Source organism: Schistocerca gregaria, chromosome 6, assembly GCF_023897955.1.
Source record: "Schistocerca gregaria isolate iqSchGreg1 chromosome 6, iqSchGreg1.2, whole genome shotgun sequence".
NCBI lineage: Eukaryota > Metazoa > Arthropoda > Insecta > Orthoptera > Acrididae > Schistocerca > Schistocerca gregaria.
This window is the reverse complement of record NC_064925.1, coordinates 229952597-229979489: the sequence shown is the minus strand read 5'-3', so window position 1 is coordinate 229979489 and position 26893 is coordinate 229952597. Positions and strand designations below refer to the sequence as shown.

The 26893-nt window shown below is 44.0% G+C and overlaps 1 protein-coding gene and 1 non-coding gene across 2 annotated transcripts in view; both read left to right on the top strand.

The window, feature by feature from the left end:
* Positions 1–26893, top strand: part of LOC126278974 (vesicular glutamate transporter 1) — an 885812-nt gene that overhangs the window by 796707 nt on the left and 62212 nt on the right. The window contains exon 8 of the mRNA XM_049979269.1: positions 18528–18702. Coding sequence (XP_049835226.1) covers positions 18528–18702 — 175 coding nt within the window. The remainder of the gene's footprint in view (positions 1–18527; positions 18703–26893) is intronic.
* Trnas-cga (transfer RNA serine (anticodon CGA)) lies at positions 16605–16679 on the top strand. The gene has a single exon. It is a non-coding gene; the product is annotated as a tRNA-Ser (tRNA).

The window sequence follows — 26893 nt, the reverse complement described above, 5'->3', positions numbered from 1 at the left end:
GGCCAGCACTCACGAGCCTAGCTGCCGGCAGAAAACACTGTGTCTGAACGCAAGGTGAACGTGCCGGGAACGCACAGACGCAACGTGCTGTGTACTTGTACCATACCTGCTGTGTAGTATGTACATTTCCATACGCATACTTATTTTCCATTGCAAAACTGTATGTGACAATATTAGACAACATTTACAGAACATTAAAAGAAGGGAAGTTAGTTAACACTGTCGTCGGCATCGAGATCTATAAGGTCAAAGCAAAATCTCGACTCGGACCATATATTCACAATATATATAAATGACCTAGTGTCTGAAGTTCCATACGGCTTTTCGCAGATGATGCTGTACTATACGGAGACGTTGCAGCATTAGAAAATTGCAGCGAAATGCAGGAAGATCTGCAGCGGATAGGCACTTCGTGCAGGGAGTGGCAACTGTCCCTTAACATAGACAAATGTAACGTATTGCGAATACATAGAAAGAAGAATCCTTTATTGTATGATTATATGATAGCGGAACAAACACTGGTAGCAGTTACTTTTGTATAATATCTGGGAGTATGGGTGCGGAACGATTTGAAGTGGAATGATCATAAAATTAATTGTTGGTAAGGCAGGTGCCAGGCTGAGATTTATTGGGAGAGTCCTTAGAAAATGTAGTCCACAAAAAGGAGGTGGCTTACAAAACACTCGTTCGACCTATACTTGAGTATTGCTCATCAGTGTGGGATCCGTACCAGGTCGGGTTGACAGAGGAGATAGAGAAGATCCAAAAAAGAGCAGCACGTTTCGTCACAGAGTTATTTGGTAAGCGTGATAGCGTTACGGAGATGTTTGGCAAACTCCAGTGGCAGACTCTGCAAGAGAGGCGCTCTGCATCGCGGTGTAGCTTGCTGTCCATGTTTCGAGAGGATGCGTTTCTGAATGAGATATCGAATATATTGCTTCCCCCTACTTATACCTTCCGAGGAGATCACGAATGTAAAATTAGAGAAATTCGAGCGCGCACGGAGGCTTTCCGACAGTCGTTCTTCCCGTGAACCATACGCGACTGGAACAGAACAGAGAGGTAATGACAGTGGCACGTAAAGTTCCCTCCGCCACACACCTTTGGGTGGCTTGCGGAGTATAAATGTAAATGTAGATGTGGATGATTGGACAGTAGAATAAAACCAGCCGTGGCCATGTTAAACACATTATCCTAACACTGCCACCAAAGGATTTAAGGAAAATGCGGAAGACTTAAATCTGGATTACTCTTCATTTCAGAGTTGCTCTTACACCCCAGGTTCCCTAATACTTCTTTTATGTTCTATGTTTTCGCCCGTTATTCTTGATGTCATAGTATACTTCCGTTTTATCATCCTGTCCCATCTTCTAGTCAGCGGTTTATGCATATTTCTTTCCTCGCCGACAGTTTGGACAACTGACTCATTTCTTATCTTGAAAATGCACTTAATTTTCATACAGGGCGAACAAAAAGTTCTATTTTGGGGGCGTTGCTGCAGCGTATATGCAACGTACCAGGAATCAGATGCGGGTATATAAGCACTGACATATATTGTGGGGTTAGTGTGACATTCGTGTCTTGCTAGCGAGTGTGCAGTAAATGCAGAGACGTCAACTATGCGACGTTATTGCCAAATGCATTCAAACAGGACCAGCGTGCTGATATTCTTTTCTTGGCTACCGAAGGAGAAACAGCGGTAGGCATCCCTTGGGGAATGAAGAATATGTATGGGGCAGCATGTCTGTCGAAAACCACTGCTCTGGAATGGTGCAACAAAGGATGCTTCTAATTCAGGATTATCAACGTCCACCATTGTGACGTCTCGTTTTGTCTCGGCTCGATGGTTATGGTTGTCCCAGTTAAGAGAACGGCGCCCCTCGATCACGATAACGCCAATCTGTAACCATTACAAAACCAAATTCCTCTCGCGGTTTGGTCATTTTTCAGAAGCTGTCTCTCAAAACTGATATCAACGTCTCGATGGACCAGCACGCCGGAGTGTGGGCGCCGCCCTCGCTTGTAATTAAAGCGATGGTGTTCGATGTCTATCGATCTTCTCCACTTGTAAATATAGCGACTGCAACGCTCAATAACGCGATGACTACCTTTTTTTTTGAAAAAAAGTTAAATTTAAGTTCATTGTTCTTCGTAATTATTTGCCCCTACACTGAGCACACACACACAGATTTTTCATTCAGGGAATTGCGTCTGCCAGCATCAGCAAAGCTGACTTTGACGGTAGCTTCTGATAACACGGCGCAATTGTAAGTTCTTCGTGACTGCGTTTATCTGTTGCCTACTCAAAGCTAATAATTAAGTTTATGTCGGCGATCAGTCTCAATTTGTGTCCTTTGATGTTCGTGACTATTAAGTAACCTACCACGAAGGCTAAGTCCCATCACAAATCAGCAATCAAACGAGTTATTTTTCTGTCACATATATCAACTATCCCGTTATCTCTCTAAACGGTAAAGATGATTTTACTTCAGTCCGACCTCTGACTAATACTTCCAACCGTAAAGCTTTTAAACTTCAGGTCGGTTTTAAAACAATCTAGTAGCGCTTAACATGTGTACTACTATTGCAAGAGTACAAGAGAGAAGTGAACATCTCCATTCCCGAGTTACACTGTAGTCATAGTGAACTTACATCTCGGTGCGGCTGCAACTATCTTCTAGGATAATTGGCATCTTTGGTCAGTTTATGGTCTTTACCTTCATAAATAATTTTTTTTAATTATTTCTTTAAAGTTTCTGTTTCTTATCATATGGTATTCTTTCATTCAGTCCTTTCTTTATGATAAGCTTTAGTATTTACATTTTATCCTTGTTAATCAAACTGGCAAGACTGTAAATTTTGTTGTCAGTAGCTCTCACCACTGTCAGGATGAGTGATCTTTCTATTTCTTTTTGCAACAAAAGGGTGTTCATTATGGGTTCTACAATTGGAGTGTTACACCATGTCACGCTGTGTCGTAATGCAGAAGTTACGGCAAATCAAGTGGGAGACACCTGAGCACCCACCCTATAGTACTGATCTACCTCCATGTAATTATCAAGTCTCTGGTCCCTTAAAAAAGGCATTGAAGTTTCGAAGATTCCTGTAAGACGAGGATGTGCGGCAGGCAGTTATGGATTACTTCACGTGGTGTTTTTCCAAGTGGGTATTTTACATCACTGGTCACTAACATAATTGTCTCGATACTAATGACCTAGGCGTAATGGGTATACGTGGAAACAGATCTGTTGGTGACTGCAGAAGGTGTACTGATCACCAACATGAGATCAGTACCTACTTTATTTGCGTACTAATAATTATAGCTATTAGGAGTAGTATGGTTTTAGGTTGGCTACTACACTCCTGGAAATGGAAAAAGAACACATTGACACCGGTGTGTCGGACCCACCATACTTGCTGCGGACACTGCAAGAGGGCTGTACAAGCAATGATCACACGCACGGCACAGCGGACACACCAGGAACCGCGGTGTTGGACGTCGAATGGCGCTAGCTGCGCAGCATTTGTGCACCGCCGCCGTCAGTGTCAGCCAGTTTGCCGTGGCATACGGAGCTCCATCGCAGTCTTTAACACTGGTAGCATGCCGCGACAGCGTGGACGTGAACCGTATGTGCAGTTGACGGACTTTGAGCGAGGGCGTATAGTGGGCATGCGAGAGGCTGGGTGGACGTACCGCCGAAATGCTCAACACGTGGGGCGTGTCTCCACAGTACATCGATGTTGTCGCCAGTGGTCAGCGGAAGGTGCACGTGCCCGTCGACCTGGGACCGGACCGCAGCGACGCACGGATGCACGCCAAGACCGTAGGATCCTACTCAGTGCCGTAGGGGACCGCACCGCCACTTCCCAGCAAATTAGGGACACTGTTGCTCCTGGGGTATCGACGAGGGCCATTCGCAACCGTCTCCATGAAGCTGGGCTACGGTCCCGCGCACCGTTAGGCCGTCTTCCGCTCACGCCCCAACATCGTGCAGCCCGCCTCCAGTGGTGTCGCGACAGGCGTGAATGGAGGGACGAATGGAGACGTGTCGTCTTCTGCGATGAGAGTCGCTTCTGCCTTGGTGCCAATGATGGTCGTATGCGTGTTTGGCGCCGTGCAGGTGAGCGCCACAACCAGGACTGCATACGACCGAGGCACACAGGGCCAACACCCGGCATCATGGTGTGGGGAGCGATCTCCTACACTGGCCGTAACCTTTGGTGATCGTCGAGGGGACACTGAATAGTGCACGGTACATCCAAACCGTCATCGAACCAATTGTTCTACCATTCCTAGACCAGCAAGGTAACTTGCTGTTCCTACAGGACAATGCACGTCCGCATGTATCCCGTGCCACCCAACGTGCTCTAGAAGGTGTAAGTCAACTACCCTGGCCAGCAAGATCTCCGGATCTGTCCCCCATTGAGCATGTTTGGGACTGGATGAAGCGTCTTCTCACGCGGTCTGCACGTCCAGCACGAACGCTGGTCCAACTGAGGCGCCAGGTGGAAATGGCACGGCAAGCCGTTCCACAGGACTATATCCAGCATCTGTACGATCGTCTCCATGGGAGAATAGCAGCCTGCATTGCTGCGAAAGGTGGATATACACTGTACTAGTGCCGACATTGTGCATACTCTGTTGCCTGTGTCTATGTGCCTGTGGTTCTGTCAGTGTGATCATGTGATGTATCTGACCCCACGAATGTGTCAATAAAGTTTCCCCTTCCTGGGACAATGAATTCATGGTGTTCTTATTTCAATTTCCAGGAGTGTATTTCGAGTTACATGCGGCAAGACCAAGCCATTAATACCTGTTTTCCCCCGGGCGGAGGATCACATATTGAAGTGTGGACGCGTGGACGCAAAATTATTAATTTCTATCGAAAGAGGTAGTCTACTTTCGTGTTAGTGGTGCAGTTGCGACCGTGCAGAAAACATCTGATAGTAAATTGTGTGACGTGTATGTGAAAGACTGTTGGACACAGAGAACAAAACAATCAAGCCCGCATGTAGTGAAAACTGAAGCACCCAGAAGGTAATGTTAGTTCAGTGATTAAAAAATCTAATCAGGATCACAAGGAATTTGGGAGTCTTATATTTTTTTGTAATTCTCTTTCATGTGTTTGTGTTTCGGTTGTATGTCTCTGTCTGAAGTTTAAAATTTTTGTAATGTTTAGTAAGCTTAAAAATGGCACTATATGGCATTATACTGAAATGCGTTCGTCAATCTATTGTAGGATACAATTCGTGTTTAAACAGTTCCAGTACTTCATTATTTTGTTTTTGTGCTTATGTGCTTCTCAGATTGTTTAATAAAGCAAAAAAGAACTTTTCAGTACAACGTTGCACTCCCTCTGGCCTTAAGCGATATACTGATTCGCTTGGGAAGGGTCTGATAAGGTCGTTGTATTCTCTCATGGGGCATGCTGGCCCACAATTGGCGCAACGATCCCTGATATCTTGGATTATCGGCGCTGTAATGCCGTCGACGTTTGAGCTGGTACCACATTTGTTTTCTAGGGACCAGATCTGGGTATCCTGCTGACCACAGGAACACGTCGACAACGTGCGGACATCGATAAAGGCGTTACATATCAACAGTGGCGTACGAACACACAGTAAATGTCATCTTTGACAGTGCAGTGTTAATCGTATCAAAAACATTATACCGAAAATAAAAATAAAGGCTACAAACTAAAAAAAACATTGACACCTAACTTGAATAAACAACGCCTACATAACATTTTAAATCAAATTAAAAATCCCAACATAATTCACACTAAAGTATTAAGGAATAACCTAATGAGATATTGCATACGGAAGGTGATACAGCAGCAGATAAAACATAGAACTGACACTTGCAGCAACAGAATGTATGGACTACATTCACAGTGACAATAAAAAAATACAGAAAAAACGAAGGAACGGAATGGAGCACACAGAATTGGAAGTATTGGCAAACTATGAGAATTGTCTGAATTTTAGAAAAGGGTGAATTATTGGGCTTACTTACACTGCAGAGAGTTTGCATCCAACAAATAATTGAGTATGTTGTCTGCAGGTGTTATTCTAGCGGGGTACTTCGGTACTATAGCGCGGTAATGGCAGTGTGCATCATGGTTGTGGAAATGTACCTTCTAACGAAGAAAAACACAATCACGTTTCTTTTTCTTTTCAAGGTGATAGTTAAAATTTTATGCATTAATGCAGTGTCTATATTTGATAGTTTGTTGCAATGTTCTTTCGGACATAAATGCATGTCCAAAGGATCACTGCATCGAACTGTATATACAGTATCAAGAAAGTCTAGCAGGAAAATTAAAGAAGACTCCCCCTGTGCGGGAATCACATACTTGTTCGACCACTACAGGAGGTGTAATTATGGAGGAATGGCCTGTCCATGAAACGTGTTCGGATAGTCGAAGCAGTTAAGGTGATTGCTCGCGTAAAGCAGGAAATCCGGCTTCGAAGCTCGGTCCGGCATAAGTTTTCGTTTGTTGCCTGAAAATTTATTGCTGTGTTGCTACCGTACTCACAATTCGCGAATACATTTCGCAATAAAATTTTATGACTGGTCATAGTAGGTGTGAAGGCCAGGAGTAGCGATTCTTTCGCCTTCGCATGCCGCAACTTGTGCAACACATCTGCAGACACGGAAGCATAACCGTTAGGCGATTGCCGAAGCAGGTGGCGGAAGGTACGTAGCGGCGCGTCGGCGCGGCGTCTGGGCGGTTTCTTTCCGGTCGATAGCCGGCGCGGCGTAGCGCGGTGGCACCAGTCTGCCAGCGGCGCCGGCACCGTCGCCGTATTTAAAAAAGCCGCACGCCGTCCCTTTGTGCCCGCATAAAGGCGCTATTTGTGTCCCACTGATACTCAATTTCACAGCCGTCCTGATCACGCGCCATACAGTAGGAGCTTGGCCTGCGTGACGCACAAAACGCCGACTTTAATGAGGAGCCCATTCTCTCTGTAGAGGCCTCGTAGACTAGACTGACGTCTGTCAGTCCACTTTATGGAACAGCAGACGCACTGTCTCGGTTACTTTTAATAGTGGCTGATTGTTGATCGGTACACATGCGACAGCATGTACCTTATAATACGTTCCGAAACACCGCACATAAAAAGGAGATTTTTCCATAGCTCACTCCTCGGATTATATTGGTGATAGAAAGGCAGCGTCAAGTGTTTTGGATAGCCTTTGGGATAGAAACAATTTGCATACCTAACTAATGTATCGTCTGACTGTAACCACACTCCAGTGCGGGACCATGATTTGAATATTACACACTTCCTCCATCTTAGGCAAATGGAGAAAAATGGTTGGTTCTCTTTGCATTATATGTGGCCTATGGTTGTCTAAAGGGGCTTATGGATGCACCATCTACACTCATGCACAAAACTGGCGCTAATAGCATAGGTACATAGGGCACACACGACACAGATCTGTAAGTCCACGGTATTGGTGATAAGTTGAGAAAACCATCCCGAAACACATGTGCTGCAAAACGCCACTGTTTCCTGCGCATGTATCCCAACATCAATATGGGATTTGATCGCTATACACACGTACACAGGCCGCACAACGGGTTGTCATACTCTGGATCAGGTGGTCGAGCAGCTGCTGGGATATAGCCTCCCGTTCTTGCATCAGTGCCTGTCGGAGCTCCTGAAGTGTCCTAGGGGTTTGAAGACGTGCAGCGATACGTCGACCAAGAGCATCCCAGACGTGCTCGATGGGGTTTAGGTCTGGAGAACAGGCAGGCCACTCCATTCGCCTGATATCTTCTTTTTCAAGGTACTCCTACGCGATGCCAGCTCGGTTTGGGCCATGTGTTACCATCCATCAGGAGGAAGGGGCGACCTACTGCACCCCTGAAAAGGCGTACATACTGGTATAAAATGACGTCCCGATACACGTGACCTGTTACAGTTCCACTATCAAAGACATGCAGGGGTGTACATGCATCAATCATAATCCCACCCCACACCATCAAACCAAGACCTCCACACAGGTCCCTTTCAAGGACATTAAGGGGTTGAATCTGGTTCCTGCTTCACGCCATATGAAAACCCGGAGAGAGGCACTGTTCAGATAATACCAGGACTCGTCCGTGAACATAACCTGGGACACTGTTCCGATGACCATGTACTGTGTTCTTGACACCAGGTTCTGACCAGGGATCAATAGAATGCACTTTGCGGGTCTCCGGGCGAATAAACCTGTCTGTTCAGTCCTCTGTAGACTGTATGTCTGGAAACAACTGTTCCAGTAGCTGCGGTAAGGTCCCGAACAAGGCCGTCTGCTGGCACTGATGGTGAGATATCGGTCTTCTTGTGGTGTTGTACACTGTGGACGTCCCGTACTGTAGCGCATGGACACGTTTCATGTCTGTTGGAATCGTTGCCATAATCTTGAGATCACACTTCGTGGGGCCCGTGCTACGACCTGCTGTGCTGGACCAGCTTCCAGTCGCTCTAGTATTCTATCCATTATAACGTCATCAATATGTGTTCTTTGAGCCATTTTCAACACACAGTCACCATTAGGACGTCCGAAAACGTCTGCACACTTACTTGCTGCAGCGTACTCTGACATGCGCCAACACACCTCTGCGTATGTAGACTGCTCCCAGCGCCACCGTGTGGCGACCACAGGTCAAATGCACTGCATGGTCACAACCCGAGGTGATTTAAGCTCGTAAACCGCCCGCCAGAGCGTTGTTTCGCCATGTATCAGGATTATCCTTAATTTAGGAGCATGAGTGTAGTACATTGGCGGTTTCTCCCAAAATCCGAAAAACATGCTTAACTGGTACTAAAACTGAGTCGCTCACTCCAAGACGGCTACGCACACAAAAATGGCTGGTCATCGTACGCTTTATCTATCTTCTCACCTTGTGCCTGCGGCATCGGAATGTACACCTGAAATTTCCTATTCATAATGAATCCTCCTCCCGTTACACCAGTTTCTGCTGCTGATGATATTACTCTACTTTTTCCGATTCAGGTTCTTTGTCTTGTTGATTTCACTTCACAAATCTCCACTACATCTATATTGAGGCTTAGCGTTTCCCTTTTCAGACTTTCCTCATTCCCTGCCCGTTTCAAACGTCTGACACTCTACGCGCCGGCACGTAGAACGTTGCCCTTTCGTTGATTATTCCAACTTTTTCCCCTTTGGTGGTCCCCTCCGAATGCTACGAATGGGGAAAATTTTTGCAAATAGAGGAATCATCATCTCACTTTCTTGTCCTGTATATAAATGTGTTTAATGCAGTGGTTGCCATTGCGTCCTGCATTCCCTTGGTACTGAACATTTCTGTTTCATACGCGCTTTAGGGACAGTTTCCCAACCCAAAGGCAAGAGATTGTGCTTAATCTTCCTGCTCCTTCACCCTGTTTGATAGGTCCTTCGACAGAACGAGTGTGGCTTATTATGCCGGAAGTCTTCGGCCGCCGTTGCTGATGACTTTGATTCAGAATGTAAGCAGAGGCTATGCTCGAACTCGTAACCCAAGACGTTTTATTTACTAGCCAAAGAAGACACCTCATGAAACGGGCTATGTATAAGTTGTATTGAACGTTAAAGAAACTTGAGTCATCAAGGAAAGGGAAAAGTTTAGGTGCGAGTAAGTTAAATAAAGTTATTGAAAAGTCGGGTCAGAGTAACAAACAAGGAAGAGATGACAAATGAAAGTCTTAGGCAGACAGCACATGATGAACTACTACAAGCGAATATAAACGTAGGCTTCCGCGGCCTTTGTCACAGTCAAAAACACCCTGAAGAAGGTCACTTGCAACAGTGACCGAAATGTCAGTAGTTTTACATTTTGACAATGGGCTCACAAACACTGAAAAGTTTTATTGACTGCTACAAGAAAAGACTGGAGACAAAGACAAAAATTGTATGTGCATGTGAAGAGAGTAAATGAGATGAGGATGCCTAATAAAACGTACGGAATGAAGCGAAGGGCAAGAGACCAAAGAATAAGCAGCTACGAAGGACAATCATAAAGTTTTAATTATCACATCAAAAAACAGAAAACTAGGCTGTGCCCATGAAACTTGGTCATGCTATTACTCATTCTGTACGTAAGGATGACCTTACGGGGACCACGTTCAATGTCACCGTCATTCTGGATATACCTGCCACACGCTGGTTTCTTCATCAGAGCAAAGAGAAACAGTGACTGGGGAATCATGTCAGAATACTACGTCCGCGGGAGATGGAGAGGCGGCGGGGAGATGAGATATGTAAAATATTATAGCCCAAAGAAACAGAAAGCGTGGCTTTCCCCGTTGTAGGTTGTTCGTACCCCTTCAGACCGTTTTCTTTCGTAGGGAAGCCTTGAACGGTGCCTACTCACTCCAGTAAGGTCAAATGAGGAGCTGCTTGAATAAAAACGCTGCGGCATCGCTAAGACTCGTCTACTTTCATTAACGGCTGGAAGAATCGGTGACATGCTGGTGACATGTTTCACGATCGTGTTGTGTAGCAATTTTGTTCTTCAGCTTCAGGGTGGCGCGAAAAATGATGCAACCTTTACCGTATTTTAGCATTAAGTTTTTTAGGTTATCTGTTGCTATTGCGTGTCGTGTTGGCAAAAGTGAGAGTAGCTCATGGAGATTATTTTCTTTTATTTCCGAGTGCGCTGTCTATATATCGTTCCAAGACGGCTGACAAAATGTTGAAGCCGTCAAAGTAGCGGGAGACTTCCAAACAAATCAACAAGGAAAACAGCATCACCGCTTGGAATTTCTTTATGTTCTCGACAGCGAATTTTAAAAAAATTATTTGCATTTGCATCCGTACGAAATAACAGTGTTTGGTTTTCGTATAAGGCACACTTTCACCTCGACGGCATTTTTAATAAACAAAATGTGCATTTTTGGCTTCCGAAAACCCAAACCTGCCTCATGAGAAGGTGAATCACGCTCTAAAAACTACTGAATTGGGTGCAATCTCAAATTAGGTGTAATAGAGCCATTCGTTCTTTGAACACACAGTGAACAGTGAATGTTATCTAAATATGCTGCGTAATAGTTTTCATCCTCAGCTTGTTGAAAAAAGGTTTCAGACAGAAAACAATTAGTTCATGCAGGGTGGAGCCAAACCAGGCACATCTAATGATGTCTTAGACTTCCTGCATGAACACTTTAAGGCAAATTCCAGATTTCCTAACCGTTTTCCTTGTGAAATAACTGCCCCCAAAACAGTCCTGATTTAAGTCGGTGTGACTTTTTTCTGTGGTGCTTTGCAAAGGAAAATATTTTCCCTAAACATTCTCGAACAGTGATGAAACTGCGAGAACTCTTAATTGAGGCGTACAACGAGATAACCTAGGATATTTATCGGCGAGTAACTCGAAACATAGGAGTTCGTGTTGACTAAGTTGGTAGAAATGATGGTTTTCATACTGAATACGTCATAAACAGAACATAACTTTCATTTAGATATTTAGAGTGTTCACATGTTGTATTTTACAGTTCTGTATGAGGGCTATTCGGAAAGTGAGGTTGGACCGGTCGCAAAATAGAAACCACAGAGAAAATCAAAAACGTTCCATCTGAAACAGTTCGCTGTACCTTCCAGCTACTTCTCCACGTAATAGCCGCACCGACTTACCGTTGTCCGTGACAAAACTTCTTCATTGCAAACAGTTCGCAATGAATCAGAGGGAATCAAGTCGGGATGTGTGGTGGGTGATCACTTCGCGTCGAAATTGCAGCAGGGGCGCTCATATTGCTCCTTCAGTGTTTTTGATGCGAAGAATTGTCATGGAGAAGGAAATGCATGACAGGTACGTTATGTGGGGTTACATAAAATCAGGCAAATCCTCACAGCTGGCAGCCATACTTGTCGGAAGACACAGTGGTTGCCCACCGTTCAGGAGTACGGTACGAAGATTACTGACAGCATTGCTTTGTCCGAATTGATGGTTAGAAGTCCAGCATTCAACAACTGGCAGAGGGCATCTTCAAGGCTATGTTTGCCACGAGTTCGTGCGTCTTGGACGCGAATGACTTGCCGTTACTTCCACAAGTCGTGCTTGCGCAATACGCTGACGATACAGCGATCCTCGAACAACACTGCACTCCATCGCATAAATCAGTTGAAATACCCGTAAGTAATATAGAATGGGAAACTCTTCTTGAAGTATCACGTTCAGGGAAGACGCAACAGCATTAGTGACCTGCTTCACAATTATACCCATTGCTGTCGAGTCAGCATCTGAAAGTCAGCATCTGAACGTGAGGACCAAACTGCACCTTTACCTAACAACGATCCTGCCATCAATCTTATATGGATGCTCCTCCTGAGGGATACCCCGTATTTTAACTGAATACTTTTTTTCATTTCTGTCTTTTTTATGAGATCTCCCTTCGTACCATCTTGTCAGAATACGTTTAAAACCTAATCTGTGAGTGGTGTTTACGTCTGACGTATATTGTGCGACTGTTCAAAATTACGATGCGTAAGCACTTGAAACTGGCGCAACTTCGAAATTAGCTGATCGTGTAAGTAGAAATAAATTTGATCACAATAGCGACCAGGTGGAGAATGGAATTGTCCTTTAAATTTCCAGGGGCGTATCCAAAGCCTCTTTGACTCCATGACTGAGTCCGCGTCCCCCGTGCGCTGAAGCGCCGGCCACGCATGTAGGTCAGCGTTCCCCTGGCTCCAGGGAGCGGTTCCTCGCCTGCTCGTTAGCACCCCACCAGCGCTGCGGTCGAGGGGCGCTGATGGGGTGGCAAGAATGCTGGAGCGGCGCGATGCGATGCGATGCGCTGCGGTGCGGTGCGAGGCGGGGCAGCAGCCGCCAGGATCCCTCAGGCCGCACCGCCGGCTCCCGCTGCCAGCCTCGTTAGCACCCGCCACGCTGGCTGCTCTCTTAAAATTTCCAACGGCGCAACTTACGCAGTTTTACCTCGTTGTGTATGCATTGTAGCGCCAGGTCGCCCATGTCTCAGTTCAGTAACTTTTTTTTCTCTTTTTTCCGTCACTTCCTCTTTGGTACAAGGCTACAGCCGTCCGCGACGAAATGTGCAAGATAGCCATACCACAATTTTCATATTCGACGGTGACATTCTGACGTTTTTCCATGTTCATCCTTGTCAACAGTTGGTGGTTAGAGAGAGGACACCACTATTACAGATAGTCTGCGTAAACCAGTTATGTTGACCACCGATCCATTGTATGTATGAATCGTGATAGCCCCTTCAGCATGCCTTGAAGATGGTGCAATGAAACGCCGAAACTAATAGCTATACAAAAAATACCATCATAAGGACGGCTGTAGGTGTTTCTTTTTTTTAAATCCTGACGTTTTTGTCTTTTTTTGTCACCAGAGCTCTGTTCTCATTCATCCAATGATTCGTATTTAAATTCTCGGGCTATCTATTATCCTATCACGTGGGTAATGGCGTAGGTAGTTCGGCAGCCGGTGCAGTATTTTAACTTAGGGTAAGTGTGGGAGAGTTGGAGCACTGGGTGTGACGGACTAGCGGCGTATTTCGCAAATGCGACGCTAGAGAGCTGCTCCCGCTATTTGTGAACAAACTTGCTGCTGAAGTATTTTGTTATTTTCATTTTAGTCCTGGAGAAAAATCAAATTCTCTGCTCTTCTAAACGGAAACGTTTCCCGTGTAGCTATATAATATTACTATTAAGGTTCAGTTTGTGCAATTTATAGGCATGAAAACAACCTAAAATGGCCATCCATTTCGTTACCTCCAGATAGAAATCAGTGTTCCATCTCTCCCAGACAATCTGGAGATTTGAACCAGTGTTATTTGGGAGAGATGGACCACTTGTTTCGATGTATGAGAGAGGGAGCACAATTAAATTTATGCCCCACTGAAGATGGCAGCAGTCTCCGACTCTGCTTATTTGCCGGAACATGTGTCTTTTCCAACAAATGGAAGAGCGGAATCTCAGACACATCCCAACCAACCATTTAAAAGCTCATCAAAAGGCCTACTGATTCCAAGCACATCGAAAGAGCAGATTTATCTGCTCAAGTCAAATTCCAACACTACACAACTTCGGACTTATTAAAACTAAGACATCCCAGATTACCACCTGAAAACTGACTAGACAACTCCAAAGGTAACGCAGATACAACTTTTGGAAGAAATATCGCCTGTTCCTTTTGTTGATAAAATGATTAATTTCAGTGGAAGGCAGCAGCTGCATCCAAAGGGTTAAACTCTGCTGAAAATGTTGAAATAGTAAGGAAAAAATAAGAAAAGAAAGGAAAAACAGAAAAAAGACACATGAAGATCATCAGAGGGAAAATACTAGTGGAGAGAAATACGGACTGAAGAACCTAAAAAAAGATCAATACTGCAAATATCTCACCGTATTTATCAGATGCAGACAATGTAGAAGCTTACAAAAGTAGTTTTGCTGAATGGAATGAAGATAAATATGGTTCAAATGGCTCTAAGTACTATGGGACTTATCACCTGAGGTCATCAGTCCTCTAGATTTAGAAGTACTTAAACCTAACTAACCTAAGGACATCACACACGTCCATGCCCGAGGCAAGATTCGAACCTGCGATGGTAGCAGCATCACGGTTATAGACTGAAGCGCCTAGAACCGCTCGGCCACAGAAGATACATGTGTTGGGTGTGATAAAATCTATTATGAAACTAATAAAAATGACGATTGGATTCAGTGTGTTTCCTGTTCACGATGGTAACATGGTGATGCGAGAAAGACAGGCTAAGCTTGCAGAAAACCAACAACTTATTAGAAAAGCCAGTGTAGTGCATGGTTCGAAGAACATCAGGATGAGTTTACCGTTCTGCCCTAGCCACCAAACTCCCCGGAGTTAAACCCAATCGACAATCTGAATCTGTGGGACCACCTCAATCGGGCTGTTTCCGGCACGGATGTTCAACTGAGAAATCCAGTGCATTTGACCACAGCACTGGTGTCGGCATGGATCCACATCCCTGTCGGTACCTTCCAGACCCACACTGAGCCCCTTCCTGGGCGATCGCGCTGCAAAAAGTGGTTATTTAGGTTTTCCACGTATGGTCACATAAATACGACCGGACCGTCTAGAAGAAGTTCGCGGTATTTCGCATATCATTTCGTTTTAGTGACGAGTGTACTGTGGTGGTTAATCCACCCTAATCAGCCAATTGCTGTTGAGCGGGAGGGCCGGCCAACATAAGCAACATTCACAGTTAACAACAACAATTTTACTAACTTTTCTTTGGCCAAATAAAATTTTTATGTTTAAAATACCAAATCCTTACAAGCACTAGCAACCGCCCTATTCAAACAACAACATAAATCTTTAACCAAGTATTAAGTGATTTCTAAGATAATTAAATTCCATACTCACTAAAGCTGCCAAAGGGAGAGTACAATAATGAGATAAAGTTTCCCAAATAATGAATATAAAAAATTTACACAAAATAAAATACAAAAAGACACGCTCCTTCGTGACAGATTTTCAAATTGGTGACGTCACATATGCACGGGGGGCCCCACTGGACTCAGACCAGCGGCGGCTAGACCCAGAATCCACAGCAAGCGGGCGAGCTGTACAGGATGCCGAACACAATACACTATAACACACTGAAAAAAAGGTGTTTTAGAGCCCGTGCTACTATACAATTTCAGAGAAAGGGGGGCTGGGGGGGACGGCAAATATTAATTCCTCAAACGTAAAATAACTACTATGCATAAAATGATAGCCTATTTCACAAACATTGAAATAAAACCGTCAAGGGTGAATCAATAACTAATAACCTTGAAGAAGGCAAAGAGCATAATACCAGGTCAGGTTAGAAATTTAAAATACACTAGTAGGTTAACATATGCTCACTGAAACTGGAGAGCTCATTTAAATTACCCCTTAACAGGATGCTGATAAACTTACACATTCAAGTAAGGCTACCATTTCACTGTTTACGAGCGAACAAGTAATGCAATTAGATAACACAGAACGTATAGATTCAATGTTAAGCCTGTGCATTCAACCAAGTATACCAACATCCAGACAGCTCACTGTACCAGGAAAAAAATTCGAGTTTCACCACATTGGCTTATGCCGTCCGTCACTCCGAACAGCAATAGTACCAATTAATACACCTCGCTTGCTCGGGATGTATCACATCACCAGAATCCAGATAGACCTTTAACCAAACATAATAGCACGTCCAGAATGAGATTTCCACTCTGCAGCGGAGTGTGCGCTGATATGAAACTTCCTGGCAGATTAAAACTGTGTGCCGGACCGTGACTCGAACTCGGGACCTTTCCCTTTCGCGGGCAAGTGCTCTACCAGCTGAGCTATCCAAGCACGACTCACGCCCCGTCATCACAGATTTACTTCTGCCAGTACCTCGTCTGCTACCTTCCAAACTTAAAAGAGGCTCTCCTGCGAACCATGCAGAACTAGCTCTCCTGCAAGAAAGGATATTGCGGAGACATGGCTTAGCCACAGCCTGGGGGATGTTTCCAGAATGAGATTTTCACTCTGCAGCGGTGTGTGCGCTGATATGAAAGTAAAGTTTGGAAGGTAGGAGACGAGGTACTGGCAAAAGTAAATCTGCGAGGAGGGGGCGTGCGTGAGTCGTGCTTGGGTAGCTCAGTTGGTAGAGCACTTGCCCGCGAAAGGCAAAGGTCCCGAGTTCGAGTCTCGGTCCGGCATACAGTTTTAATCTGCCAGGAAGTTTCACAATAACACGTGTTTACTTAAACAGCACTAAATAGAGGGGACCTTTTGGTTGGCAAGACAACAGTTTCCGGTCATGGTGCCGATACTCGGAAAGCAAGGACCAGTATAATATGCGCACCAAAAACATGGCAAGCGATTCCCACCAAATCTTTTACAGATCCAAATCATGGGCTCACGACTCGATTCGGGTAATGTGGCCGAGTCCAGTTCCCACACTACAAGCCAGGTTCGGTCTTGCAAAACGTGTCAAACACACCACAACCTCTGCATTGTGCCCCGGCCTGCTCAACCACGCTCGCCTGGGATTCTCCCGCGCCGCGCGGCTCCCGGCTGTCCCTGTGTAGCGCCACACGCCCGTCGCGGCCAACAACCACGTCAAACGGCCGAGCCCCAAAGATCACACCATGCCGACCCAATCGATCAATGGAGACAAGCACGGCACGGCTATAAAGTAAAAAGAAACATAGATTTAACTGAAGAAGTAAATTTTCACTAAACTGAGGAGCGACTGCTTCACCAACTCGTTATTAATCGCTTGGGCTGAAAGTGATAAGGTGAAGGGCTCTACCAGGAGCATAGATTATTTTAAATCTTTATTCTTCAATATATATGATACATAACAACCCACCACCTTATGCAGTTAGTGGGTCCTAATTGATACAACTCAAGTGTTAATACTACAGCTTACCCTATGTTAGTTGCTTTGCTCTCACTATGGGCACTACTGTTATGTCTATACTATGTCGTTCTGTTTCAATTTATGCTAATCTACTTCTACCTGCAGCGTTACAGACGTGCCAGCATTGTATAAACCTATGATGTTGGCCGTGTTCACCGAGCTAATCCTGGTGAACGTGCCCCTGGAACCGGGCTGGCCGGAGTTGTCGATCGCTGCAGTACTATGCTACTGCTGCTATCCTAACTTATCCTGCATCTAACCTAACTTAACCTAACCTAACCTAACCTAACCTAACCTAACCTAACCTAACCTAACCTAACCTAACCTAACCTAACTTAACCTAACCTAACCTAACCTAACCTAACCTAACCTAACCTAACTTAACCTAACCTAACCTAACCTAACCTAACCTAACTTAACCTAACCTAACCTAACCTAACCTAACCTAACCTAAACTAACCTAACCTAACTTAACCTAACCTAACCTAACCTAACCTAACCTAACCTAACCTAACTTAACCTAACCTAACCTAACCTAACCTAACCTAACCTAACCTAACCTAACCTAACCTAACCTAACCTAGTGTCAAAATCGGTGAGTGTCTGGATCGGTAATAGGGCGCACCCTCCCCCTAATCCCAGACGTGGCGGATTCCAGCCGTCAGGCGGCTGCCCAAGTCCACGCCTCGGCGGAAGCCGGACAAGTGCGGTTGCGATGAAGACTTAATCGTTGTTCCTTAAAAATTTCTTCATCACTTTAAGTGAGATCTCGTTTGCTAGTTTGTTCAGGATTGAAAAATGGTCCTCATGCCTGAGCAGGTGGTTCGTGTCGTGGTTAGGTAGCTGGTGGCACGTCGAAGAGGTGGCACTCATACAACAAGTGTTCTGGGGTGCCTGGTGTGGCCCCACAGTCACACGCTGGGGTAGCCCGTTTCCCGAACCGACATAGGTATGCCGGGTAGGGTGCGTGAACTGTGATAAAGTGCAGCAGTCCTCGTGACGGTGTGAAGTATTTTAATTGCAGTCTCTGCCTGATATTGGGCAGCAGTTCGTATGTTCTGCGACCAGTTTCTTCATTGTCCCACTGTTCTTGCCAGAGTTCTTCCTCCCTGCATAGCTCGTGACTTGTGTGTGTGTTGCAGGGCGTGACTTACCCGGCATGCCACGGCATCTGGCGCTTCTGGGCGCCGCCGCTGGAGCGCTCGCGGCTCGCGACGCTGGCCTTCTGCGGCTCGTACGCCGGCGTCGTGCTGGGCATGCCGCTGTCCGGCATGCTGGCGGGGGGCATCAGCTGGCAGGCGCCCTTCTACTTCTACGGTGAGTGCTTGCGCCGCTGTCGCCGCTTCCGATGCACCTCGACTAACGTCTCCTGCAGGCGCCAGAGGCATCCATTTGGGAGAACTAGCCAGATGACTAATACACCAGCTCATCAAAAGTATAAAATATATGATCAGTTGAACGCCTGAAAATGAGGAACATTTTTATACAATAACAATCCGCTGTAGTTGCTAATAATTTTCTTAATTTATTCCATCAGCTGTTACAAAGTTATATTTTATATACATATTGTTACATTAATAGTATAGAGTCTGTAAGTGTCTAAAAATTTATTACAGTAGCGTGTAAAAATTTCAAGTAAATCGAAAACGTACATTTTGATATATTTTGGTAACCATTTTTCACTTTATATTATAATATCCATATATAAACGAAGTGGGTACCTAGAAACACGCCCTTATTACAAATCAACGTTGTGTCAAAATTTCAAAGCAATCGGTTAAGAACTTTCGGAGATTAAGGATTTTGAACAAATCTATATCTACCCTTTTACAGTTTTCCCCTTTTCTTACATGTATATTACACATATACCAGATTTCGATCTTGTAGGACTATAAGAATACTTCGATATTCCAATACAATGTTGCATCAAAATTTCAAAGCAATCCGTGAAGAACTTTCGGATATCCGAGTTTTTGAAGAAACAAACGACTACATCTGTACTTAAGTAGAAACTGTAAATGCTCCTAATCGTAAATCTCCGAAAGTTTTTGACGGAATGCTTAGAAATCTTGGCGTAACGTTGCATTGGAACACGCGTGTGCTTTTCTATATCTATTTTTAATATATGTAATGTATAATTTTTTGTAAATCTAATAATAGGGAAAATCTCAAGAAGTTATACATGTAAAAAAATATGTACCTAGAAACATGCCTGTATTAGAATCCAACGTTGTTTGGCAATTTTAAAGCAACCTATCGAGAAGTTCCGGATATTGACGATATTGAATCTACGTTTTCATTTGTATAGATAGGTAACTCACAAAAATTTGTATGTGCCGAGTACACAAGTTACATTGTTGTTGTTGTTGTTGTTGTTGTGTTGTTGTGATCTTCAGTCCAAAGACTGGTTTGTTGTAGCTCACCATGATACTGTGCAAACCTCTTCATCTACGAGTAACTACTGCAACCTACATTCGTCTGAATCTGCTTGCTGTATTCATCTCTTGGCCTCCCTCTACGATTCTTACCTCCAAGCTTCCCTCCAATACTAAATTGGTGATCCCTTGATGCCTCAGAATACGCCCTACCAACAGGTCTCTTCTTCTACTCTAGTTATGCCACAAATATATCTTCTGCCCAATTCGATTCATTACCTATACATTAGTTACTTGATCTACCCATATAATCTCCAGCATTCTTCTGTAGCACCACATTTCAAAAGCTTCTATTCTCTTCTTGTCTAAACTATTTATCGTCCATGTTTCACTTCCATACATGACTACACTCCGTAAAAATACTTTCAGAAACGACTTCTTGGCTCTTAAATCTATACTCGATGTTAAAAAATTTCTCTTCTTCAGAAACGCTTTCCTTGCCATCGCTACACTACATTTTATATCCTCTCGCCTTCGACCATCATCAGTGTATTTTTCTCCCCAAACAGGAAAACTCATCTTTTACATTAAGTGTCTCATTTCCTAATCTAATTCCCTCAGAATTAACAGATTTAAATAGACTACATTCCATTATCCTCGTTTTGCCTTTGTTGATATTCATCTCATATCCTCCTTTCAAGTCACTTTCCATTCCGTTCAACTGCTCTTCCAAGTCCTTTCCTGTCTCTGAGAGAATTACAAAGTCATCGGCAAACTTTAAGGTTTCTATTTCTTCTCCTTGGATCTTAATGACCACTCTTTTTTTTCGTTTCCATTCTGCATGCTCAAAGTATAGATTTAATAACGTCGGGGTTAGGCTACAACCCTGTCTCACTCCCTCTCAACCTCTGCTTCCTTTTCGTGCCCCTCGACTCTTGTAACTGCCATTTGGTTTCCGTACAAACTGTAAATAGCTTTTCGCTTCGTGTATTTTATCCCTGCCATCTTCACAATTTGAAAGGGAGTATTCCAGTCAGCACTGTCAAACGATTTCTCTAAGTCTGCAATGCTAGAGACGTACCTTTTAAGATAAGTCGTAGGATCAGTATTTTCTCACGTGTTCCTACATTTCTACAGAATCCAAACTGATCAGCTTAACCACTTTTTCCATTCGTCTGTAGAGAATTCGTGTTAGTATTTTGCACTCGTAACTTATGAAACTGATAGTTTGGTAATTTTCACAAATGTCAGTACCTGCTTTCTTTGGTATTGTAATTATTACATTATTCTTGAAGTCTGAGGGTGTTTCGCCTGTCTCATAGATCTTGCTCACTAGGTGGAAGAGCTTTGTCATGGCTGGCTCTCCCAAGTCTATAAGTAGTTCTAATGGAATATTGTCTGCTCCCAGGGCCTTTTTCGACTTTGGTCTTTTAGTCGTCTGCACTATTCTTCAGCCAGTGTCATATCTCCCATCTGATTTCCATCTAGGTCCTCTTCCATCGCCCTTGTATAGACCCTCTGTTGCTGCCCCTCTTTTGCTTAGAACTCGTTTTCCATCTTGCACAGTGCTACACTGAGTTGGTGTTATTTTCGTAGTGATGCCCAAGAGTTGGCAACACTTGTGCATGGTGAAGAGGCTGAACGTTCACAAGTGTGTACCACAGATTTCCACTGGGAAAAATTTTTTCTGTTGCAGCTAAGGTACAGTAAAAATTAAGGTACGCAGTTGCTGCCAGAGTGTCTGAGAGACTTCAAACAATCATCTCCTCTGCTGTACGCAGTACACACTGCTATAAAATGTGTTTAGATCCTTCTGCATTCAGCGTTTTCTTAGGCACAATAAGAGAATTACATCCTAACCACGAAGCATACATCTCTTCAGTATTTCACTGTTGGTAATAGACGTGACGGCAGCTAACGTTCTCCGGGTGTTTACCACACCTAAACACCAGGTTTCCATACAGTATAGCGTAATTCATCACTGCAAATCATTCGACTCCAGTCATTTAGTATCTAGTGGTTTCGCTCTTTACACCACCTCAAGCATCACTTAGCCGTAACTACTGAAATTTTGTGGCTTACGAGGAGCTGCCCACCCATTGTGCTCCATGCTTTTTAACTGCATACCCACAATAATTGTGCTAGCTCGGATACTTGTACCATTTTGTAATTCACGAGTGACTCCTTCTTCTGCTGATTTGATATGATTTGTTATAACCAATCCGATGTGCGCTGAGCGTCAGTATGTGAGTTAAGCCTAATCGTGGTGGACACGCGCAGTGACAACCACAGCTAATGTGTTGTTCTGCCTCACAGAAACTTGGCGTGTGCTCTTTCCAAAGATGCTAGTAACTAAATATGACCTCGATACGCGCCGGTGGTGGCAACTCTCGGACTTTGCACGGAATTTTTCAAACACCCCTCGTAGTGTATCGGTTCACTCTGTTTAGGAAAGGACGCTCTCGGGAAACCGCACGATGATCCCTATGATGCACAACTCCACTCTTGTAACTTCTGCCACTCTGGTTACATGAGCACCTCGGTGAGCTTTCGCTCTTTCTAAAACAACCTTTGACGAAACGCGCTGCTCTTGTGTGGATGTTCTCGATTTCCTCTATGTATCCTTCCTGGTACGGGTTCTACACTGAAGAGAAATATTTAAATATCGGTAGCCACAGACTGCCCTTTCTGAGGTATCTTCCAACGAAAGCAGCCATTTGCCTCTTCTGTGATTAGTTTGTCTGATAGATTCATTTATAAACACATCTTATGTCTCCTCATCAACATTTAATGGACGTGACTGGTTCCAGTGATTATTCTTTATTAACATAATCACCCAAAAACGGGTTTTCCGCCTGTTTATGCGCGAAATGCTTCATTTCGTTATGGTGGGGGTCAACCATTAATTTTGCGCCAAGTGTCGATCCTTTCATGCATTTCACTTTAATATTCTACCACTGCCACTTCTCTGCAACAGCACCATCCGGGAACAGCCCCATGGAGAATCCTACATTATGCTCTGTGTCACACACAAACTTTAAATTCTGAAGGTGTCTCTCCATCAAAAATAATGTGGTATCTTCTATTCACTCTTGCGACGTGCTAAGCGGGATAAATTACGTGGCGCATTGTTCCGACGTGTAACCTCGAAACGTCCATTGGTGGACACTGATTAATTTTCAATGCTCCATTTCCGAAAAAAAAAAATCTGGACAAGTGCTAGGAGGACTCGCGCTGAGTGAGTTTATATCAAAATATCTGAGATAAATGGCCGTATCTGTTTACTGCATTGATTTAAAAGTTTAAACGTGTTTCACTGTCAAGGACAGCGTGGAGGGTAAAAATCGTCGAGGGAGACCAAGAGATGAATACCCTAAGCAGATTCAGAAGGATGTAGGTTGCAGTAGGTACTGGTTGATGAAGAAGCTTGCACAGGATAGAGTAGCATGGAGAGCTGCATCATAGCAGTGTCATGATTGAAAACCTCAACAGCCTGCATCTCGTGGTCGTGTGGTAGCGTTCTCGCTTTCCACATCCGGGTTCCCGGGTTCGATTCCCGGCGGGGTCAGTAATTTTCTCAGCATCGTGATGGCTGAGTGTTGTGTGATGTCCTTAGGTTAGTTAGTTTTAAGTAGTTCTAAGTTCTGGGGGACTGATGACCATAGATGTTAAGTCCCATAGTGCCCAGAGCCATTTTGAAGACCTCAACAACAACACTGTCAAGAACATAGACGTATTTGAAATAAATTTCAACTCGATAACTCTATCCGTTTCTCAGAAAAAGTGACCTTAGCAGAACAACAGACAGAGGGACAACTAAGCTAGTTATAAGTTTCCCGTTTTTACCGACTGTGATGTGGTGTGGTGGTAAGTTCCTACGGGACCACGTTGCTGAGGTCGTCGGTCCCTCGGGGGTTACACATTACTTAATCTAACTTAAACTAACCTACGCTAAAGACAACACACACACCCACGCCCAAGGGAGGACTCGAAACTTCAACGGGGGGAGCCGCGCGAACAGCGTTAACGCGCCCTAGACCACGCGGTTACCACGCGCAGCCCCAATGAGATACAGAACCCTAGAAACGAACGCTTCATCCTTTCTTTGTCCTGTGAGGCAAGGTTAAATTTGTTACTGCTCCATAAATAATCGTTAACTCCCCACAATTGTGATGCTGCTTAACGTAATTTATCGCTATCAATTATCTGTTTCCAAATTCCTCACATTAAACACCTATCATCATTCCACAATCGCAATACCAGATGGGATACGTCTAGCATCTTGGCTGTACCTTTACATAACACAAAATCTTTCTCCGTGTCATTCTCCATCTCAGCCATACGACTATGGAATGCGCTCCCCTGTGATCTGCGTCTTATCCAGAACCACTCAACATTCAAGAGGGAACTCAAAACGTACATATTAGGGACGGTATAGCCACCATTGTTGTGCCCCTCCCATCTCTTTCTTTCTCCTCTCCATCACAGCTTCGAATTTTACCATTCTATTTCTCTTCCTCTAACCTATCTACCTCTTATATATCTCTTTCACCCCATTCTATCGTCTTATGTCTCTGCGCGATGAGAATAACTCACAAGCTGCAAGAACATAACGAGAAAATGCCCAACTAACAATGGGACTGACATTCACAAAAGAAAAGTATGTTTACTTTCATATACATAGTTATTATTATTATTATTATTATTATTATTATTATTATTATTATTCTTGATTGTTATAATTATTTTTATTGTTATAATTATCATTGTACTTCTGTTATAATCTCTATTTTTTTTCTTTAACATCAATACTGCATAATACGTTATATGTCCTTAATGTTCTGTAGAAACTGTAACTCGTTCAATCTGAGTATGCCTGGTTAGGTGTAAGAGAGGGCCTGAAGGCCCTAATCTTGCCAGGTAAAATAAATGCATAGATAAATAAATAAATAAGAAATTTCTACTAAGCTCCAGGGACCAATGAAATACCTGTCAGTTTGCGTATATAATTTGTGACTGAGGTAGTCTATCTCTTCGTGGTGTCAAAGTTTATTTCGAATGTATTTAGTATCCAGCATAGGAATGCAACCAATTAGCCGGCAGTGCAAGGTTGCTACTATCCAAAGCCTTGGTTTTGGCACTTACCACCGTTTTAATATGCACACATTCTGACAAAGTTGCCATTAGTGAGATTGTGAAATTGAGGTGACAAGAGTCATGGGATAGCTATATGCACACATTTAGGTGGCTGTAGTGTCGCTTACACAAGGTATAAACTGCTGACCATTGTCGGAGCAGTCATTTGTATTCATGTGAAAAGGTTTACGGCGTGATAATGGCTGCACGGCGTGAATTAACAGACTTTGAAAGTGGAATGCTCATTGAAGCTAGACGCATGAGACACTAGATTTTGGTTATGTGTCAATAATGTGCCGAGAATGACAAATTTCAGGCATTAACGTCTCACCATGAGAAACGCAGCGGCCGACACCATTCACTTAATGACCGAGAGCAGTGGCGATTGCATAAAGTTGTCAGTGCTAACAGGCAAGCAACACTGTGTGAATTTACTGTTGAAATTAATGTGAGACGTACAACGAACATATCAGTTAGGACAATGCAGTACAATTTGGCATTAACGGGCTACGGCACGCGAGTGCCTTTGCTAACAGCAGATCACATACAGCGCCTTTCCTGGGGTCGTGACCGTATTGGTTGGTCCCTAGTCGACTGAAACACCATGGCGTGGTCAGATGAGTCACAATTTCAGTTGGCAGCTGTTGATGGTGATTCGAGTGTGGCGCAGACCCCACGAAGCCTTGGACCCAAGTTGTCAACAAAGTACTGAGGAAGCTGGTGGTGGCTCTAGTCCAACTGAAGCGATTATTGACTGTAAATGGTTATGTTCATCTACCTGCAGACCATTTTCATCCACTCATGAACTTCATGTTTCCAAACAATAACAGAATGTTTTATGGATCACAATGCACCATGTCACTGGGACATAATTGTTCACAATTGGAATATTCTGGACAGTTAGAGCGAGTGATCTGGCCACCCATATCGTTCGGCAGTACGTAATCGAGAGGTTAATTCGTGTACAAATTTCTGCACTGGAAACACTTCGACATTTATGGACGGCTTGGAGGCAGTATAGCTCAATATTTCTGCAGCGGTCTTCCTGCCACTTGTGGAGGTCATGACATATCGAGTTCCTGCACTAGGTCGAGCAAAAGAATATTCTACACTGTATTAGGAGGTATCCCTTGACTTTTGTCATATGAATGTACGAGGTCACTCCAAAAGAAATTCACACTATTTTTTAAATCCATCTTTTATTCGGCATATGTGGAAGTTTTACAGCTAGGAACAATATCTTCATTTCTCCACATAATTTCCATCCCTCTCAACTGCCATACGTCATCTTGGATCCAGCGCCTGTGTACCCGCACGCTAAAATTCTGGACCAATCTGTTGGAGCCACTGTATGGCAGCATGCACAAGGGAGTCATCATCTTCAAACCTTGTTCCACGAAGAGAGTCTTTCAGTTCCCCAAAGAGATGATAGTCACATGGAGACAGTTCAGGACTGTAAGGAGGGTGTTTCGGTGTTGTCCATCCAAATTTTGTGATTGCTTACATGGTGTTTTGACTGACATGTGAGTGCATTGTCGTCCAACAGCAAAGCATCCTGCTTTTGCCGATGTGGTCGAACACGAATCTGTCGATCTTGAAGTTTCTTCAGTATCGTCACATATGCTTCAGAATTAATGGTGGTTCCACTTGGCATGCTGTCCACAAGCAAGAATCCTTCGGAATCGAAAAACACTGTAGCCATAACTTTTCCAGCAGAAGGTGAGGTATTGAATTTTTTTTTCTTGGATGAATGTGCATGATCCCACTCCATTGATTGCCTCTTCGTCTCTGGTGAAAAATGATGGAGCCATGGTTCATCACCTGTCACAGTTCTTCCAAGAAATTCATCTCCACCATTCTCGTACTGTTCCAAAAGTTCTCTGCATACCGTTTTTCTTGTTTCTTGTGAGCCACTGTCAACATCCTGGGAACCCGTCTGGCACAAACCTTTTTCAACGCCAACACTTTCAGTATTCTGCAAACACTTCCTTCCGCTA